The sequence below is a fragment of the Chelon labrosus genome, assembly GCF_963514085.1.
Source record: "Chelon labrosus genome assembly, chromosome: 16".
In the NCBI taxonomy this organism is placed as follows: domain Eukaryota; kingdom Metazoa; phylum Chordata; class Actinopteri; order Mugiliformes; family Mugilidae; genus Chelon; species Chelon labrosus.
In genome coordinates, this window is record NC_140349.1 from 9013588 (window position 1) to 9034854 (window position 21267).

General features: G+C 41.9%; 1 protein-coding gene across 2 annotated transcripts in view; it reads left to right on the forward strand.

The window, feature by feature from the left end:
- The window catches only part of osbpl10a (oxysterol binding protein-like 10a), a 76648-nt gene that overhangs the window by 24984 nt on the left and 30397 nt on the right, over window positions 1-21267 (forward strand). The window contains exons 4-5 of one of the 2 annotated variants that reach the window (XM_084563229.1): window positions 1979-2047; window positions 9984-10181. In XM_084563229.1, the coding sequence (XP_084419355.1) occupies window positions 1979-2047; window positions 9984-10181 (267 nt within the window). The remainder of the gene's footprint in view (window positions 1-1978; window positions 2048-9983; window positions 10182-21267) is intronic. The other variant, XM_084563230.1, reaches the window with a different exon arrangement.

Sequence of the window (21267 nt, forward strand, 5' to 3'; positions counted from 1 at the left end):
TATAACTAGTAAATAATAACTGGTCTGGAGCTAGCTTAGCCTTTTAGACTTAATCAGAGTCTTACATAGGCTAGTCGATTTACAGAAAACAGCACACTGCAGATTTTATTTTTTGTAAAGCTTAATCACGATTATTTTTTAGATATCGTTCCTTGGGTTGTTGTTGATTCAGATGATTATGAAGGCACTTTAAAGAATGTGACATACATTGTACTACAGGCTAGTAGTAAATACATTCTTGCTTTTTTCCTTCAACTTGTCTGCTTTCCATTCCTCTTTTTATATTTGTCACTGGTCTGGTGAAACGTCTGCAGAATCTCAGATCTCAGCAGTGAGCCAGTGCTTTATTGGCTATTTTACAATGGATACACTAAGTAGTTGGTATTTTGGGAAGAATTAGTGAACTTTTATGATGATGAAACATGATGAAACAGATGGCAAGTAATGCCACCAGTGTGTCAGGTTTTTAGTCTCAACACTCCAAAGTATGCATCATCATCTTCTTTCATGTTTTATTCAGAGGTTTCTTTCATTTCCTGATTCTCTTTCACTCTCTCGCCCCATGAGTGCGTATAGGAGTGAGCAAATCGACAGTCGCAGGCCTAAATAAATGTCATCCCAAAAAATGCCACGTCTCTGCAGACAAGTGCCATAACGCTTCCAGATTAATTGTGTGCTTCTGACGTTTTAACTATAGACACTCGCCGGAGAAAAGGAAATATGTTTCAACAAGAGGAAATTAAAGGAATGAAACTGCAAAATAAACACATATACAAAGTAAAATGTCCATTAAGTAAGACAACAAAAGGGAGAATGGATGTATTTAAAGACCATAAATAAAGGGTACAATGTAAAAATTCCGGTCTGACACTCATTGCAGGGCTCTGCTTCCATGTGTCACGCGAACTTGTCTTGCTTGTCTAATTCGAGAATATTTCAGACAATTCCATTGACATGAGACAGTGACTTAGGCAAATATGCCACAGCCTGCTGGTTTAATTCAGCTTGCATGTGCAGCTCCAGTAAAAGTCCCTGGTGTATTCTTCATATCTCTGCGGGCTCTTTCCTGACAAATTACTGCATTGGACATAGTATGACTACCTGTATCCACAACCAGTTTTTTTAAATGAGTTTTATGGATTAATATTTGTGCATGTGCAATTTTTAGCTTGGGCTTCCAGGGATTAGTTGGCATCCTGTGTGTGTATGTGTGTGTGTGTGCTGACTGTATCTCTGCAGGGTGTATCCCCAGTTGCCTGATCCAGTGGAGAATGAAGCTTGTTATAGAGCTCCTCCTGGAGCTCCACTGCCTCTGTGACAGTGTGGAAATGTATGAATAATAGAAATAATCCAGACTTAACTATTTCTCTTGCAAACTTTTGGTATTAAAGTTTGTGCACGAGGTTTCTGCTGTAAAGGCATTTTTTTTATAGTTTGACTTTGGTTTTGAACTAGCTTTTATGCTGTTTGATGCATGATTGTGATGTGTTTTGAAGTTTTATTTGGATGCCGGTGGACAACGAAGCAGGACAAACTTTGGATTTGATAGCTCAAACTCTTCCCTATAAATCCTAGCTTTTTACACCAGATTGCATTCGTTCAGTAGCTTGAATATATTCTATTTGCATACTGGATATAAGTGAGATGGTATACTGCAAAAATTAGGAATGTGTTTTCAAACCATGACGTTTTACAAATTAGCCTCTCTATGAAACAGATTTTTCCCAAAAGCACACTCTGAGTTTGTGTTTAAAGGCTGTATAATAAAAGACTACTGCAATGTTTTTCCCAAAATACTTTGGATTATATCGTATATGTGTGAAAATAAGACAAATGACTGATTTGCAAGAGTCCTGTAGAGGTTTTACTGGTGACTGACTTCTTTTCATACTACTTTCAAATCACTGAGTATGAAAACAGCCTCATTTATTACTGAATGATAAATTTTTTCCTTGATTGTGTTTGTGTTTGGCTTCAGGTGAGGAAATTAAAGGGCTCAGATGAACACCTGAGTGTGGAAAGAGCAGGAGGAGGTCAGGAGGTGGTGGTGAGTGAGCGACACATAAACACACACTTTAACCTTCAATTGTCTGAAATGAAACAAATGGGGAAAAACTCCAATATCTGTCCTTCATAGTTTATGTCTATTAAGTGTGGACTGCTCTCAAAAAACTCTTTGATGTGTCTTTTTAAACAATTAAATACTACAGCCCTCATTATGCTGCCTCATTGCTGGCTCGCTTATTCAACACTTCAAACTGCTGCACAGCTGGAGCGAGGGGAAAGTCCAATTACGCTGCTCAGCCATGATGAGAAAAGCAATCAAAAGATGAGAGAAAATTGGATAAGCAATGAGAAGTGGAATGAGTAAGCGGTCTATCTCTCCTTTTCCTTCTACCCCGTGGAGCTGAGCGGCCGTTTTTGTTCCCGTTCGCCGACTGTCGGGCATTTCCCCGGCAGCAGCTGTTATTGCTGTTCCCGCTGCTGTGGTCTAATCCTTCCCTGAGCCGCGCTGTCTGCCTCTCAGATCGTTATCACAGCTACTCCGATGATGAGGCTGCCAGCGGCGGAGGCTCGACTACATCAGTGATAACGGGCCTGTGTTGCAGAAAAAAAAGGTGTAGCGGGATTTATTTATTACAAAGGAAGGGCAGGAGTTCATTCTTTATAAGAAACTATATGAAAGTGCTGACACATTTTATTCTGGTGATCGAATCAGGTGCAGTCAAAGTTGGCTTTTATCTTGAACTACATGAGGCAGAAGGACAAGCACAAAGTATGTTTGTGCTCTATTATTTTCATCCCTGTACATTAAACTGTACTTTGAACAGCATTTGAATGTGGATGAAGGGTGGACTGCATGGTTGAAACGCCTGTAATTGTATTTCAATCCATAACGTCAGTGAAAAAAGTACCATTCAGTTGAATCTGCACTTTTTGGACACAGATAAGTTTCACAGGGTGCATCCGAATAGTCAGTACATACTAACGTCGGTTAGAATGTACTACTCAACCGTCAATTTAGTACGTTATTTATGTATGCGAGCGAGTAGTAGGCATACAATTCGGACGTACTGGGCAGCCATCTTGCCTGTCCTTTGACCCCGGATGTTTACATGTGACGCCGACACATATGACGCACACCGACGGATGCTGCGAAATTTTAAAGCCACCTCGAAGAAGTATTTTCGAAACAACCAACATTTTAAACTCAACATTTATCCTAATATACTTACATTTATAAACTTCTGTTGTCGTAGCTGTAGCTGTCACAACGGTCTCAGCCATTTTGTCTGATTTGATTTTCCCGGCGGCTCGTCTTCTTCTACGCTTAGCGGGCTCCCGCTGAATTGTGGGATAGCGTAGTGAGCTACCGTTGTATACTGTGGAGGTAGTAGGCCATCCGGGTATTTTTCGCCTACTAGTTGATGTCTACTAAGAATTCGGACGTACTACTACTGTGACGTACTGCGTCTCGCCTACTGAACAGTACGTTAGTATGGGTATTCGGATGCACCCACAGTCTCAATTCAAGTTACATTTATTAGAGCACAGAGCTTGATCTTTGTCAGTAGGTGATGATACAAATGGGCTTATAGTACAAATGTAATGTTTCTCCCTCAGGCTTATAAGAGAGAAAATAGATAGATTTCCATCCAAATGTAGCACAGGAGGACAAAGAACTACGGCAGGCAATGTCGTTGCCTCTCGTCACTTGTGTTTGGGCCAAAAAGTTCCACTTCAACCCCTTGCTCATTCAGCGTGCTGACTTGGCTGAAAAGGAGTCCCACTAAAGCCACATGGGAAAAACTAGGGTCGCTGGCACCAGAAAACGGTCGACCAGGGCTTGACGCGTCACGGCCTTTAGTCAGAAGACACTATGAGATTACACAGTTCTACGAGCGACGGTCGAACATTTAGGAAAACTTGATAAAAATAAAACTTTAAGTGTGATTCTTGTATAAATCTGAGGATCGCCTTATTGCACAAATATTTGCAAATACGTTTTTGTGTATTGCTGGAATGGAAGCTAGTGGACATTTAAATTAAATCCATTTTGTACGCGTCAACTCTTTCACCTCACCCAAGTTTAAAAGCTTTGGTTTTTGCATTTTCTTTGCTTCTGCTCCAAGTTTTTTAATAAAAAACAGTTGGATGCAAATGCATGTAAAAGACACGGAGAAGAGAAAATCAGGGAGGGGATTGTGTGGGAGAGCATTAAAACAAACTAAAATATAGGTCCGGTTTAAATCCAGTTTCGGTTTAGTTAGACTAAGACTTAGATAAACTTTATTCATCCACAAGGGAAATTGTTTTAGTTCTCTCACGCAGTTTCCATGTCAAGTTTATGATCACAGGGTGGTTACTGTGCACTAATGACCTACTTTATTTAGAACTTAGTAAACAGCTGCACAGCTGTTGAAATATGCAGTAAAACCTGCACCAAGTTCAAGATGATCACAACAAAAATCCGCATTAATATCACATGATTATTATTCAGTCTTTTTGCAGAAACTCGCAACCGAATAATGAACTCAGTGTCTGTGCACAGTTGTCATGAATGTCTGAGAAAACAATTGAAGAAAAGAGCTACATGCACCTTGTAAATAGTTCCTATTTGAAAGTCATTTGTTGATCATTTGGTGGAAGTAAGAAGCACATTGACAGTGAGTTAGAAAGCTCTGGCTACAGTAAAGCCATAACTCTTTAATGAGTGAGCAGACACTCTTTATCTCTCTGGCTGGAGCTCTCTATAGATTCCCATCGGGTTCAGTTGGAGAGTTTGACCTTGTTCATTGCGGTGCCACTGAACTATCAGAGGTCGCAGCTGGTGGAGTCAGCAAGCCGGTTTCCTCTTTCCAGCCACAGCTGAGGCCTACAGGTCGCCGGTTGCAGCGGTTGTTGTTGTTGTTGTTGCTGCGGTGGTGGCAGCTTGACTTTGTGTGTCCTGGTTTCAGGGTGTCACAGTTAGATCCAGTGAGATGATACAAATGAGCGGTAATACACCGAATGAATGCTTCTTGCAGCCGGAGAAACCGTAATCATACATTAGATTTTGGATAGGAAGTAATGAGATTTTCTATCAGAGTACTGAGTAGGCATAGCGAAAAGATTACAGTATAATGAAATTCAATGGGCTGAACTACACCCACATAAAAATGCTTTAATGGCCAGCTAAGATACTTCAGAGCAATTTTACATTCATCCGGCCTCTCGCCCTTTACCTCCATTCATCACTCATTATTCTGACTTTGTATTTTCCTTTTAAAACACTCAGATTAAAGCTCCTAAATGGAACTCTAGTTTTATAATTCACACCCACACACTTACAGCTCTGGCATTATTTTCCTGTCAGAGTTCTTATGTCCGCCCTCCAACGGTAGTGTCTCAGAGGGCGTGGGTTTGGGCGCTTGCTGCAGGTGGAGAGCCAGGGCCCTCTCAGTCAGCCACGGAGCGCAGCTGCATGCTATCAAGCTGATTAGCAGCCTGATAAATTAGCTCAGCGTGCTTGCTGTTAGTGGCATGCACAGCCCCTGACAGGAAGGGCAAAGAGTCAAACTGTGGACTTTGAATCTGGCTGATAGTGTTGTTTATGCCTCAGTGAAGACGTGTGTGATGTGACGCCTCTGCTGGTATGTTTGTTGTTAAGGTAGTAAACCAATTACACGTTAATGTAGAACAGTGAAAAAAATTTGTTCCCAGTTCCCAACTTGAAAGGTTGTGCACGCAAATATCAGCCTTACGTTGTGAGAAGATAGCTGCTAGGCAACTGTTAATATCTTGAAGTTTAGTAAACAGCAAAACGGTCGGTAAGTTAATGTAGAGAAGGTAAAATGAAACCATAAGTCCATTGACGTGTGTAGAAAACTCGACACCAAGGGTGTCAAACATACGGCCCGCGGGCCAAAACCGGCCCGCCAGAGGGTCCAATCTGGCCTGCGGGATGACTTTGCAATAATCCAAGAAGCAAGAATTTTTTTCTCGCTCCTAGGGCTGCAAGAACAAGAAAAAAAAGTTTGTTTTGGTCTTGTCATTTATACTTCATGAAAAACTCAAGTGTCGAACTCGGGGGAAGTCCTTATATGGCCCTGCCACTGCAGCATACGTCACACACGCTAAGCATTGTGGGAGACAGACGACAAGGAGCAAATTCCTTCTTATTTTCAGATGTTGGCCAGTTGTTTTGACGACCGTGTCCGTCGGATCACGTCGTTCATCCAGCATGCACCCACACATAGTAAGACGAACGCTACCCAGGAGAGATTAGTGGCCACTCTGCGAATATTAGCATCTGGGAGCTCACAGAGTGGCAGCTAGCATTTTTGCTTTTCCACATTAACCACACCCCCTCCAATATCTGACCAATCACAGAATAGTTGCTGGACGCCACACAAGAAAAAAGTTCTGTCCGGCTGATGCGTTGAGAACATGCTACGAGAACAAAACTATGTCATTTTGTTCTTGCAGCTCGAGGATCAAGAACCAACTTCTCACTTCTTGCGGAGTATGTAACAGCCTTAACACAACACGCTGAAATTGCACTTATTTTTCTTAAGAAATTTCAGTTTGTTGATAAAAGTTTTTTTTAAAAGGATAGTTCATTAAATATAATCATTTTCATGATGTACTTCTCCGCACTAAAACAAAGGGAAAAATCAGGAGTTGTGGTTATTTATAGGTTATTATGCTATAATGTTACTTGTCCAGCAAGCTTGAGATCAAATTAAGCTGTATGTGACCCTGAGATAAAATGAGTTTGACATCCCTGGACTACACGAACAAATTAGAATATATTAACTTGTCATCCACCTCCGCAAATTTCTTAAAGCGTCAGCAAATATGTCACAACACGTGAACCCGGACCTTTCCACTTATGAGGTTGTAAATACAACAAGAGGGGGCTGTTCATATGGAAGTTCTTGTGAACACAAGCCTATTTGAAGGCATCATGACATTATCTGATCCAGTATAGGGTCTAGCACTAGTATCCCGTCCGATATTGCTCACATGTGCATGTGCACACCACCTTACGGCAACATAATGTTAATGTCTTATTAGCTGATCAGGTGGTAGTGTTGCACCTCCAAGCTGGCTGGCCTGCAGCCAGTGAGCCCAGAAGAAGAACGTAGGTGGTGATAATCTCTAGTTGGCTTGCTGTAAGCATAGGCACTTAGGCTTAAAATGGTTTATCTAAAACATTAAAGGCAACAGGACTTGTTTTGAGTTTCACCTCTGATCCGAACAACTCCTTTAGTTTAGACCACAAACAAGCCTAGTTGCCCCTTGCTTTAGCTCTTTATTAGATATACCCACGAGTGAGATTTTCAGCTGCAGCTCAATCCACTATAGGCTCCGGTTAAAGACGTGCCAACCTGCTTGAACAGCGTGTATCACATCCTGGTAGCATGTAGCGTGGCGCTAAAGAATCTTGTCTCTGGGAGCGTTTGCATCCAAATATCAGCTCCCTGTCAATCTCACTGCTCACAGTTTGGCACTTGGTCAGGGAAGTGAACTCAACAGCATGTGTGTGTGAAGATATTTAACTATTTTCAAACCCTCTAACTCGGCTTATTACTGAATAGCTAATTGTGTGTAATTAGCGGCGGTTCCATGCGGTGCGGAAAATGGCAAGTCAGCAGCTGACCGTTGCACTGCCTACCCACGCTGCCTCAAACACGCATACACACACACAGGGCCAAGTCCACCCACGGTGGAGTGGTAGCACAGCACCTGGGAAGTATCAGCCACTTCTTCTAGAATTTAAAACTATTAAAAGTATTTACTTCACAACAAGTTTAGGTTCTTAGGAGCTCAGTTTATATAGTTGATAAAAGAGCTACTTGCTTCTGTCAAAACCCTGTACTTAATACTTTTCTCTGTATGTGTCTGCACCCACCTTCCTTGCACTTAACTTTTCCTCTTTGAAATTTCTTTCACTTCCAGTTGATTGAAATGCTCGGGGCCCTGTGCCAGTTTTTGGAGGACGCGTCTATCTGTTCACGCTCCTCACGCTGCCTGTCTCTTTTCCTGCTTACTCACCGCTCGTGGCTTAGCCTTGCACAGTACAACAGTGTTCTCTCTTGTAAGCTGATTATTTTCTGTTAAAATGATTACACAAAGACTGGCCTTCTGTAACTCGCTGCGTCTAGTGTTTGGGTGCATCTAATCACCAGGAAAATAGTCTCGCGGTGATTTCTTGCATTTCTGCCCACGCTTGCACGCAAATGTATGATCTCAAAGGAAGCAGTTGTGCTCTGTTCATGTGTGTGATGTTGTGTTACATCAGGAAATCCTAGTTGTGATCTCAGAAGTTACTGCAGATTGAGCAGCGCCACTCCAAAGTGAAAGGCCAGTTGTTTCCCTCTCAGTGAGCCGCTCTCTGAGGTGGAAGTTGTTTATTTGATCTATTTTATTTCCACCGCTGTGCCGACCAGACCTCTGCGCTCTTCTAAGGGATAAGTCTCTGGTGCGTATTTCTTTCTCTGTTGTTGTAAACTAATACAAGACAGAAGAGGGGGAGAGAGCCACTGGTCCGACATCTCTGCCTGTGTCAGGTCAGCGAACTGAAGAGACAAAGAGAGAGTCACAGAGGGGAAGAGAAGGAGGCGGCCAAATGACGGATGTGATGTGACTTTGCTCCGCGAGAAACAAAACAGCTAAAGGATTATTCTGCCTTCTTACAAAACTCAGTCAAGGCTCAGTGATAATGTCTCTAGAATCAATTGCTCGTGTCAGGATGAAATAGAGCAAATATTGAGTCATAGAAAACATAGTAATTGAAAATTACTGTAAACACACAGTCAATTTGAGATTTGCAATTTTTACAGTCCAAACATTTGCAAACATATCTTGTTCTGTCTTCTTTGTGAGGATTTACTGTTTCTTGTTTGAAGCTATGTCGATTAAAGGTTAATGGGGTTTTAGCATTTTAGCATATTGCTGTCACTGAGGTGAATTGGAGCTGTAAATGTGAGCATAGACAGGTACAGGGACTAGAGACCAAGATTTTATCTTGATGCAGTGAGACGGGTTGTAGCAGAAGGCCTATGCCTTTGGTGTTCTAACAAAAAAGGACAAAGATGCATAGATGGATATATCTGCAGTAAAAGCCTGAGTGATAATAATTAATAGCCAGATACAAGTTGCTCAAGACTGAAAGGCCAAACGCAGCATTAACATGTGCACAGTATTTGACTTCAGTGGCTTACAGTTACAGTTTAAAAGATTTCTTGTATGTGGAGCTCCAAGATTTCTGATGAAAGTTAATGTTAAGTTGGAAGTTTAACAGTTACTGGACAACTTACAGTCAGTCCTAAATATCAGTTTCCTTGGGTATAAAAGGTGCTTATATAGTGCGTTCATCAGTCTGACTTGCTCAAACACTAGTCGTCACTGTGTCTGTTTTTGACAGTCGGGTTCATTTTTGTTTCCACTTCCTGCTTTACTTTCAACAATGGCGACTGAAACTTTCGCCGAAATTTCGCCGAATACGAGTCGTACAAATGTCTGTATCTCCAAAACCCCTCAGTTAATCTTACAGATTCTTTATTGAACCAAAACAATCAGTTTGAAAATTACGTAGATGGAGATGCAGCCGGAAATACTAAAGCGGAAACACGCTACTACGAAGCGGACCAATCACAGCTCTTGCGGTCTGCATCGCTGCGATGCATAGTTACATTTCTGGGGAGGTCATGTAACATATTAAAGAATAATTTCGATGTATGTGCATAGTTTTTTGCTCATAATACAAAATAAATACATGAATACATCTGCACAAATCTAAATCTACTGAACCCGTTTGTGACATAAAAAATTTATTTGATCTGAGGAGCAGAACCATTTGATTCCTTATTGAACCATTTCCTGCGACTATTAAGTGGATCACGTTCCTGTAATGGTTAAATTCCCACACGACTCATTCTCTCCCTTTCTGTGTCACCCCCACACCCCTTCCCTCCCTCCCTCCCTCCCTCACCCAGGGCTCCTCATCCTCTGGTCGGACCCGTAGCTTCTCCCTCCTCCCCCACCTAACCCCATCCTCATCCCCGGGTTCCCAGAGGCACCTGGGCCACACGGCCTCACCCAGCAACATCGTCACCATCACCCACCACAAATCTCCAGCTGCAGCTCGGCGAGCCAAGAGTCAGTATCCAGGACGGCTGCTGGAGGTCAAAGAGGTGGGTGACTAGGACATGGTGGTCTTTTAAATCAGTGGACTGTGGAGTTGGAATTCAAAGCAGATTCGCTGGTGTGACTTTCTATGTTTTTGCTTTTTAAGAGAGAAAGGGTGTAAGCAAGTGGGATGTTCAAAGACAACAATAGAGGGCTGTCATTTTTAATTGTGTAATCACGGTCTTCATTATTGGTTGTGATTGTATTTACCAAACTAACTGCTAATATTTGCACCACAATGGCTCAATTTACATGGAAACTCAATCAGAATGAGAGGCTTGGTGCAAACCTGTTCAATAGAAAAATATTAACACAAAATATTCGCGCCTATTTACCACTTTAACACTTGATCTGATTATTTTGTTAATCCAATCCTTTCATTCTGGTTGGGATAATACCTTCTTTATGAGCTTTATTATTTTATTTTTTTGTGTGGTAAACATCTGGAGACGTAGCTGGACTCTGTGTGGGCAGTAGCGTTGGAAAAATGGACGAATTCCGTGTTGTCAATAATGTTTCTGTTATATTTCCAGCAGTTTCTATGTCTGTTAAAGAAATATTGTCCACGTTAGAGGGGAATTACCATTTTTTTTACAACCTGGACCTTATTTCTGGCATAAAATCCGATCGTTTACTCACCCATATAACTTTGGTTTCATTTGGAGTCATTCAGACGATATTTAGATCCGCGTATATCCATATAGTGGGAGTGACTGGGGCACCGAAACGCAGCCTCTAAATAACGCACTTGTTAATTTCACCAATATTTTGTTATGATACACTAGTGCTATTCCCCGTTGAGTCCGGAGTTACCCGTTATCATCATCCGGGGTCTGTAGATTGACCTACTAACCTCTGACCTGGATGATGTCATCTCTGAGCGCCGCGCACACCCGCGATGGTCGGCGTGTTTACCTGTAATTTGCTACTGCTAGTGTTTTGCAACATGGCTGAATATTTTTCCGATTCTGAGGTTGTGGACGACGACTTTGTTTATGATGACTGTGATGAATAGCGCTAGCATATCATAACAAAATATTGGTGAAATTAATAAGTTTCGCGGCAGATAATGCGTTATTTAGAGGCTGCGATTCGGTGCCCCAGTCACTTTCACTATATGGATATACGCTGATCTAAATATCGTCCAAACGACTCCAAATGACACCAAAGTTATATGGGTGAGTAAAAGATTGTATTTTATGACAGAAATAAGGTCCAGGTTGTAAAAAACAGTAATTTCCCTTTAATGTTCCCTCATCAAAGGCAAAAATACAAGTAGTCGGATGAGTATTTTGAAAAGAGGCTGGTGGCCGTCTTGAATTATTCTTTTTGCTTGTGTGCATTTGATTACATTCAAATCACAGTGACCTTGCAGATATCTCGTCTATAATAGACAGTTTAGATAACGCTTTATTTAAAACTTGTGTGGCTCAATCTCTGCATCTCTAGATTAGTTTGAGGTGTTATTACAGATGGCAATGACGGACAAAACTACAACAAACTGGATTTATCCTTCACAGAAGAATTTTCCCAAAAGTCCCTAAAAACTTGCTGCACCGCTGCCCCACAGAGTTTTCTGTGGCCTCTGTCTTTTATACGCTGGTCTCAGGTGGGACGCTGCTGCAGTGAGTTCAGCAGATATTTCTGGCACGCGGACGGCCCTGACACTGACTGCAGTGTGCCCACTCTTCGCTGTAAGTTCAGCTTTGTTGGCATTTTTATATTGTATATATCAATACTGATTAACATGGCTGGTCGAGGGGGGCCGGGCCGGTGTGTCGAGTGTGTTGAGTGTGTGCAATAATCAGCACTTGAGGTGTAGAAGTGTCCGCGTGTGGATAGAAGATAAATTGTGGAGCGGATGAAGTGAGAAAAGTGGGCGCGAGCTCATCCATATGGAACATTTAATTTTCCATACGGTGTTGTCCTGCTAATCCCTGAATGTATGGAGCGAAGATTGTGCTTTTTTTTTTTTTTTTTACCGCAGCTCCCGCAAGAGTTTGACTTTACAAACCTGAAAGAACACAGTGAGTTAATTAAAAATCTCTCCTCTCCATTTGCCATCAGTTTGGACTTAGTTTAAATCCTCATTAATTCGTCCCCGCCTCAGTCACCGGACCTGTCGGTTCTGGTTACCACTTCTTCCTCATCTGCTACGTCTCCATGAACTCAGAACAGTCACTCACTCCTCTCTGCTTATCTTTCAAGAGAGAGAAGACTGTTTTCTCAATCCTTGACACTCCCCAATAGCGCGTTTGCGGTTATTTTTATTGTGATTAATTGCAAGAGATTAGGCTCGAAGTTGGTGCCGGTGAAGTGAAGATGATAAAGACTTGATGAAGACATGATTGTTAGCCTGTCTGGTGAACTGTACGACCATTAGCTGCAAGCGTTTCTGCCTTCCCTCCCTTTTGTTTAAAGATGAAATCTGCCCGCTCGGATCGTTGCCAGGCAGCTGTGCATCTGGCCGCCGAATTATGGAGATAAGATAACTTTGCAGTTAGGAAGAAGGTAGAAAACGTGAACGAGGAGAGACAAGAGGCTTTCTAAATGTAAAACATTTCTGTCCGTGTGAACTGTTCGTACAGGGGAGAGGAATAGAAGCTGGCAGGGAGGAGGTGTGTCGGCCGTCGAGGAACGTGTTGCCTGATTCCTACAAGATACTTTCTGACTAGTTTATGTACTTGAACTGTAAGAACAGAAACTTTACCTCTATTACTTGATATCTTGGTTGTCATTCAGACCAGAAGCATAATTTACAATCGTACAAATGTCTTTAATTATACTTAACGTTTTTTAAAGTTGTGGATGACCTCCTGACTTTGCAGTTCAGCTCATTGTTCTGTGTCTGTTTACAGGCTGCAACCTCGCAGTTTTAATTAAGTCTTACTGGATTAATCTCGTCAGGAGGACACAGCAACAATTTGTAAATGGGCGACTGACTGCTAATTTTGCCATATCGGCTCAAAAAGGTCTAAAATGTCAGGTTTGCATTTACAGCCTGTTTGCTGAAAGAAACTAGTCGAGCTTAAAGGTTAGAAACTGATTTTGCTCCATCGACATAGGCCATGTTTACATGGGCCGGCGTATTCTGCTAATGGTAGGAGTAATGGTCTAATCAGAATAAAAATGCCACCACATTCTGAACAGACTGGCTCGCTCTAATCTAATCATAAAATGTTTTCCATTACATGGAGAGGGAGAGGGGTGGCGTTACCTGTTGATGGTTCTAGTGATTGTGTAAAGCAGACCTTTGTGCCCCACGCAGAGTAAACATCAGGTCATGAGGTCTCGGGACAAGTGGTTTGGAAGGATTGATGAAGCTGTAATCAGTGTGGGCAGCGCTGTTAAAAGTGGTCTGTCATGTTCTTCTTAAATTAATTCAGTAAAGTTGTGGATAAAGTTGGAAATTACTTCTTCTGTTGTATTTCCCTTAGATTTAATGCTTTACAGCGATCAGGATCACAGTGTTAGAAAAGTCTTGTTGTGAGGTTATGTACGCGATCAGCCACAACATTAAAACCACTGACAGGAGAAGTTAATAACATTGACTGTCTTGTGACAATTCAATGTTCTGCTGGGAAACTTGGCATTCGTGCGGATGTTACTTAGACATGTAGCTCCCACCTAGACCAGACCAGGTACCCCCACCTCATATCAATGACACTCCTTGATGGTAGCAGCCATCCCCAGCAAGATGCAGCCTGACACAGACACACACACAAAAACAGTTTAGGAACAACTAAAAAAACATGAAGAACAGCACAAGGTGTTGACCTGGCCTCCAAATTCACTAGATCCCAAACTGATTAAGTATCTGTGGGATGATCCACAGAGGCCCCTCCTCTCAACCCAAAGGCCCCCACTAACAACATCCTGTTGCCAGACACCACAGGACACCCTCAGAAGACCCGTGTCCATTCTCTGATGAGTCACAACTGTTTTGGGGGCACAAGGGAGACCTAGACAATATTAGGAAGGTGGTCATAATGTTATGCCTGATCGAAATCCATGTAAACAGTTAACTTAGAATCTGATCATAATGATTTCAGTCCTGTTGAATTATTGTCCATGTAAACGTAACCAGTCATCAGATACAAGCTCCTTGAGAAATGAGCTTGATTGCTTCTTGGGCTGCAACTAGAGATTATTTTCATTATCGTGTCATTTTCGTCTCAGTTTTGATTAAATCCAAGAGCACAAAATGACCTCTTAGAAGTTTTGTCCGTCAAACAGTTGACAACAGATATTCAGTTAATGAAACAATACAAGCATACTTTTCTATTTCTACTTTGTTTTCTTTGTGTTCAGGCACTTGGAGCATAGATTCTGACCTTGCTCTTAAACTGAAGGTTACAGGAATAAAAAAAAAACCCAAAAAAACAGTCTTCTCACCTACAGATATCCGATGCTCGCTCCAGAATAACAAAGACGACTCTCATTTACTGTCTGTCTTAAAGCTGGGACAAAGCAGCTTTGTTTGATGTCTGCAAAATGAGGCTTTCTTACCCAGCATAGACAAAAATAATGAAAAAAAAAATAAATCCTGTCATGGAATTGAAAACCTCACAGTAAGATCTGAGCACCTTGTGTCGTTATGTCACCCTTCCCAAGACACCAGGAAACCATTAGCTAAACAGTGCATTAAAACTTGCCATTTACCCCAATGGCTCCTCTGCTTGTCAGTCTGACGACACTCTTGGAGGAGCATCAATATTTCATACAAAGCCCTTTTCTTTCGTGCCTTTCTTGCCGCTTGAAGACACGGCTGGCTCCAAGTTGTTAAATTCCCCATTCAGATACGCCACGCTGTGCGTCTGCCTCTTGGCGCTAAGAATATCTCGTCTAAATGATTCACTGCGTGGCACTCGGCGAGAGCAACTAGTGATCAGTGCGAGTGGGGAATATTTTCTCACCTCTCAGGAGCAGGAGTGTTGTCTCCCCAAGTGAACCTGGGACAGTTTGAGTAAATAGCGAGCAGATGGTGTGATCATTAAGCAAAACAAACACTCGTCTGGTGCTTGCTTTTTCTCTCTCTCCACAGACAGAGAAAACAAGGCCCTCTGTGATGCGCGATTCATGGTCTGTTTCGGCTTCACGTCCTTTTTAGTTCAGAAGAATTGGGTTGTTGTTTTCTGTGACCTGATTCGTGTCTGCCATCATTTAGCTCCTCACTCCATCTCCCTCCGTGTCTGCTCTTCCATCATGGCCTCCTCCCGGCTTCCCTCCTTCCTCTTGTCGTTTGTTCTTTTCCTTCCTTTAATTCATAACGGACCAATAAACTTGTTTGATGGGCTTGGCAGAGATAAAGGCCGGAGGATGCCGGAGTTGACAGTAAAGGAGCCTGTTTGCACCGTGATTTATACGGTACTGTACACAGTAGAGACCAGAAAGCTGCTGCGTGCTGATTACATAGTGGATTTATGTTCGAACAGAAGCATCTGGGACGCTGTGTTGTACATCCCATTTATTTTTCTGGTTTCTAGGGGTGAAAATATTCATAAGCACCGCTCTCTTGTTTGCTGTAAGAGTTTCTCCCACCCTGCAACACATGCGCACAGTTGCGTATCAATGGTCCTCGCGTCTCAGTGAATCTTCACACGATGCGCCTCCTCAGCTCTCCCCTGTTTATCCCACGTCCCGCCAGCATTCACTGAACCATCCTAACAGCAGGCAGGAGGTGCAGATATGCAGTGTGAGCCCAGCAGCACAGAGTGAGGTCTGCAAATATGGGATTGTTGTTATCTAATAGAACAGGGTGCCTAAAAGAGGTGCAGTTCTGCTGGCTTTGCAGCTCTGCTAGGAAAGTCTGCACCAAGCTGCAACTTCTGGGGCTGAAAATTAAAGCCAATGTGTAAAACTGCAGTTCATCAAATGTCCACTTGAGGTTTGCTGTAAAACTTTGCAGCAGAAATAACCTATGCATAAATGGAGATTAGCATTAGCTCAAGCAGGCCAAAACGTCAAGATTAGGACCCAATCCCAGCTACTTCAGCCGATAGTTAATCTAAAACACAGCCCACATCAGCTGACAGCTCATCATCCGCTGGCAAATCCCATTCAGGGCGCCTCGTTTAAGCTGCTTTAGCCTTCCTACCTTTGCTGTTCCCTCCTCGCTGCTTTAGGAAGAACAGGCAGGTCCGAGAACAGAGCCAAAAGCTGACTTTCGCTTTTCTGCAAATGCAAATGATCGGGTTCTCTGACTGAGGTGATCGTGACTGAGTTAAAGACGTGGCCAATTTCAGCAGCTGGTGGGTGGCAAAATGAGTTGCTAGCTGTGTGTCCGCCTACCTCGGCTCCATCCACATTTCACCTCATTTTTGAATTCGTTATGGATTAGTTGGAGTCATGTACAACCAAGGTGGTGATGGTCGGAGCCACTTATAGAGCTTCATTTCTTTCCCCCCAAAAAAACTACTTGAGCTCAGTATGTGCTCCCACTTTCTGTGAAAGCTGACCTTTGTATTCACAAAGAAACTCAATAAAAAGAGACATCAAAGCCACAGAGGTCAAGATATCCTGACTTTTAATTTCCTGAAACACTTGATCCTTCATGTCCCAGTTAAAGATGTAGTGAATTAACGGCGTATTAAATGACACACCTTTCCCTGAAGATACCCTGCTCACATACAAATAATCACGTTAACATGATTCTTAAAACAGATTAAGACACAGGTTGTCTGGTTATTTCTTTCAACACAATAATTACTCTGACACTTTAAACGTATTCAGGGATTTGGTCTTTTAAGCTCCAGTGTCGACTTAAAACCGTCCTCGCCGCGTGGACAGCAGCTGGTATCTCTGAAAAGGCAGACTTAAAGCGCCGATATATCGGTGAGGTCTTGTGACGGATGTCGGGGCCAGTTTCGTGCTGTCACCTTTCATCCGTCTGTCCGTCCATGCATGCATCTGTCTCCTCACTGAATGTGTGACGGTGGGAGTCAGACCACATAAGTGTCTCTCCACAGCCGGCTTGTCACAGCCGGCTGATGTGAACTCATCAAACGCCTCGGCTGTCGGTGCAGCAGCAGCACCACTGGGCACTTACACTGCCGCGGCAGAGCTGGCTATTTCTGGAAGCATCGCTGGTCCTGTTGGCTCTGGATAGCTTTCTGTGTGTGTGTGTGTGTGTGTGTGTGTGTGTGTGTGTGTGTGTGTGTGTGTGTGCGTGTGTGTGTGTGTGTTGAGCAACCATTACTGTAAGCCATCACTGAATTTTTATCTTCATGTCTGCTTATAAACCAGAGAGAGTCACTACTATTACCCATGCCTCCTGTACGCATCTGTTTGAATGTTACTAGAAGGTGACCCCTGTCGTCCAAAGGGGTTTACAATAAGAAAAAGTAGTTTCCTCCATCCATTTATTTTCTGTGTCTTTACTCAGTCAGGTGATCCGAGACAGGATCACTTTCTTTGTGCTTTCATCGTGCCTGACCTCGTTTTTATTTCCCCCCATTTTGCTTTAAATTACTCCTTTGTCTCCTTTTCTTTTATGTTTTTTTTTATCTCATATTACTCTCTCCCTTGCCTAAAGCATAATAACATCATCCACTACACGTATTTTCCCATCCTTGTGTTAAAATGCCGTGCTTTACTTACACAGAGAAATGTTGCTGCATTTTACTGAGCACCATAAAACCCAGTGAGCTGTGTTATTTTTGAGCATGCTATGTTTTTTTTTTTGTTTGTTTTTTTTTCCCCTTTCGTCTCCTTTTTCTGAGTTACTTAAGGTCGCATAGCAACATTGTTCTCCAACTTGCATTGCAACCCGCTAAAGGCCTCTTTAGTGAGTGCAGACCCTGAGGCGGATTCTGATTTCTGGCATTATTAGTGCAGCACAGATGCAATTATCCTCATAAATCTCTGCTTTCGTGTACCATGCTGTACACTAAAGCTATAATTATCCCACAGCTTTAATATCGGTATGTAACTAGAAGTACTGATAAAGCACTGGCAATGTATCTGTCAGAGCAGATATAACTGACAAACCTGTGGTATGGTTAAGCCTGGTGCACCTGGCTCATTATGACATCCAGCATTAGCTCATTACTGATTAGCAGCTTCTGTGTTATATGCTAGCAAATAAAACTGCAGTACAGACATGTCAAGGATATGACTGAGAGAACCACTGATGCTACTTAAAGATGAACAAACTCTCCATGGCATCACTCAATGAAGTTTGATGTGGATGACACTGCTCATCACCATCCTAACTAACTCTTGACAGAGTCAGAAATCTCATGTCTCATCTCATGTCTAATATCTCGTCAAGTATCGTGTCTCAAATCTCATCTTAAATCTCATGTTGTGTGTCTTATCTCATATCTCATATTTGTCTCATATCATGACTCGTATGTATCTCATCGCATCTCATCTCTCATGTCTCATCTCATATCTCGTATCTCATGTCTCACATCTCCTCTCATATCTCATCTCGTGTCATATCTCATGTCTCATCTCATATCTCGTATCTCATGTCTCATATCTCCTCTCATTTCTCATCTCGTGTCATATCTCATGTCTCATATCTCCTCTCATTTTTCATCTCACAACTCATATCTCTTCTCATGTCTCATCTCATGTGTCATATCTTATGTCTCATCTCATTTCTCATGTCTCACAGCTTGTCTTTTTTCTCATGTCTCACATTTGTCTCATATCTCATGATTCGTATCTCATCTCCTCTCATCTCCTCTCATCTCATCTTATCTCTCATGTCTCATCTCACACTTCATCTCATGTCTCATATCTCATCTCGTGTCATATCTCATGTCTCACCTCATATCTCATGTCTCATATCTCATTTCTCATATCTTGTATCAAATGCTATCCTAAATCTCATGTTGCATGTCTTATCTCATATCTCATATTTGTCTCATATCTCATGTCTCGTATCTCATCTCATCTCTCGTATCTCTTCTCATCTCTCATATCTCATCTCATGTGTCATATCTCATGTCTCGTCTCATTTATCATGTCTCATATCTTGTCTTATTTCTCATATCTCATGTCTCATATCTTGTTTTATTTCTCATATCTCGTCTCATTTCATGTCATCTCATCATAAATATCAAAATACATCCGTGTACAGTATATTGCTTCTCTTTCAATCATTCAAAACTGTCTTTGTCTTTGGCTTGTGTGGTCTAGTTTACAACTAAGAGCACTTATTGCTCATTCTTTGTAACAAGCCACTATTCTGAAATCTCAGGCTATACACATTTTCTCTAACATGCAGGGTCGTATTCTGTGGCAGACTGGTCACAATAGCTGTAAGAAAATATGAGATTCCAGTTTGAAATGTTAAATCAGCGAGTCCTGATCGTTTGAAGGGCACTGTGAATATGATATGGTGTGCTGAACACTAAGAATCTATTTATAAAAAAGCGTTCAATAAAAAAACTTGAGCTTCATCCGCCCGAGCCTTCCAACATCTGACCTGTGTAAATAGCTGAATAATTGGTAAAATAAAGTTCTGAAATTCCTTCACATAGACGTCTTTGCCACATATAACCCCTGCTGCAACAGCTCTTCAGTTTAACAGCTTCTGTGTGCTGATGCGGAGAGACAGATGTGCTATTGAAGTGTGTGCGAAGGATGAGTGTTTGTGAAGCCATACAATATTAATGAATACAACATTTCCAGGCTGATAAACAACCCAGATTCATTAGCCCTGAGAGAAGCTTATTACCCGTCAGTGAACCGGCTTTGTTTTCGGCTTTGCCTTCTTCCTTTTGTGATACATTTAGACCCCGATAGGTGAGTCACACAGAAATAATTTTCAGAGTAGGAAATGTTCTGTGCGTCTGTGCGAGCGTGGAGAACAACTTTTTTGGTTTGAAGAGTTTTATAAGTTAGGTTGTTTTTTTTTTGGCACTGTCGTTTTGGAGCAGATGATCGTGTGGATCGGTTGTTGCCTCTAGTCAAGACTGAGATTGTGATACCAAGAGATTTACTGCGAAGTTGTATCACTTCCTACACACAAGCGAAACAATGTGGATGTGTGGGAACGCTTGTATCCTCACTTTTGGATATATTTAACACATACTATATATTCAGTTCTTTTTTCTGTTGAGGAATAATTCAAAATTATTCGCTGACTTTTTCTGAGATAGAAACAAAAAGTTGGTTTGGGGGATCACTAATGATCAATGATCAGCTGTAAAGTGGTCATTAATGGAACAACTTCATCAAGTTTCCTCCTCAGTGTTTTACATTTCTGATATGATGTGTCATCAAATCCTTAACTAAAAAACGCCAAACTTGGTTCTAATTAGGTCTTCAATTCATGAGTCAGCAGCGAATGTGAAAACACTGAGGCTGGAGTTACTCAGTGTTTTTCTGACTGTCAGCAAATCCCATTAAGACCGAAGTGGGTCTAGTGCACATCTCAATATTTTTTGGCGTCCCTGTGTAATCTGTGGCTCCAGCCTTAAAACCACTGGTTCCCACTCGAGACAGATATTCAAAAACTGGTCACGCATATAGAGTAGTTGGAAAAATTAGACAAGGACCCAGATGGAAGACACACTAAAGGAATGAGGTGGGATGAATAAAATCAAATTAATAAAAGTAATTGATAATGATGATGATGATAACAAAATGAGGCAGGTAACATGAAGGGAGACAATTCCAGAGTAAATTTGCAGTAATGGACAATCAGACAAACTGACAAAGGACAGAGGAAGAGATGGGGCTGTATACAGTGTACATAAAAAACTAATTGGGGAAATGAGACTAATGAGGGAGAAGCAAGCAATCACACAGGCGGGAAAAACACAAAGGCAGCAAGTAAAGCGAACTTAAACTGAAGTTAAAGATAAATAAGGAAAATGACGACAAAAAACAAAACCATGGTAGTTTCCTTTACATGCCTAAATAATTTCCTTGGGAATAATTGGAAAATTATTTTCAGCAGCAGGTTGAAACACCTTCAGTGTTCTAGTGGGGATTTCTCACATGAATCCAATTAAACAACAGTACCCATTGTGCAGCAGTGTGGCTCACTGATGTGTTTTTTTAGTAGTTTTTTGGATAATAATGGAAGCCGGTGTATCAGATGGATAAACTGTATGGTTTGTCCAGTTTTGA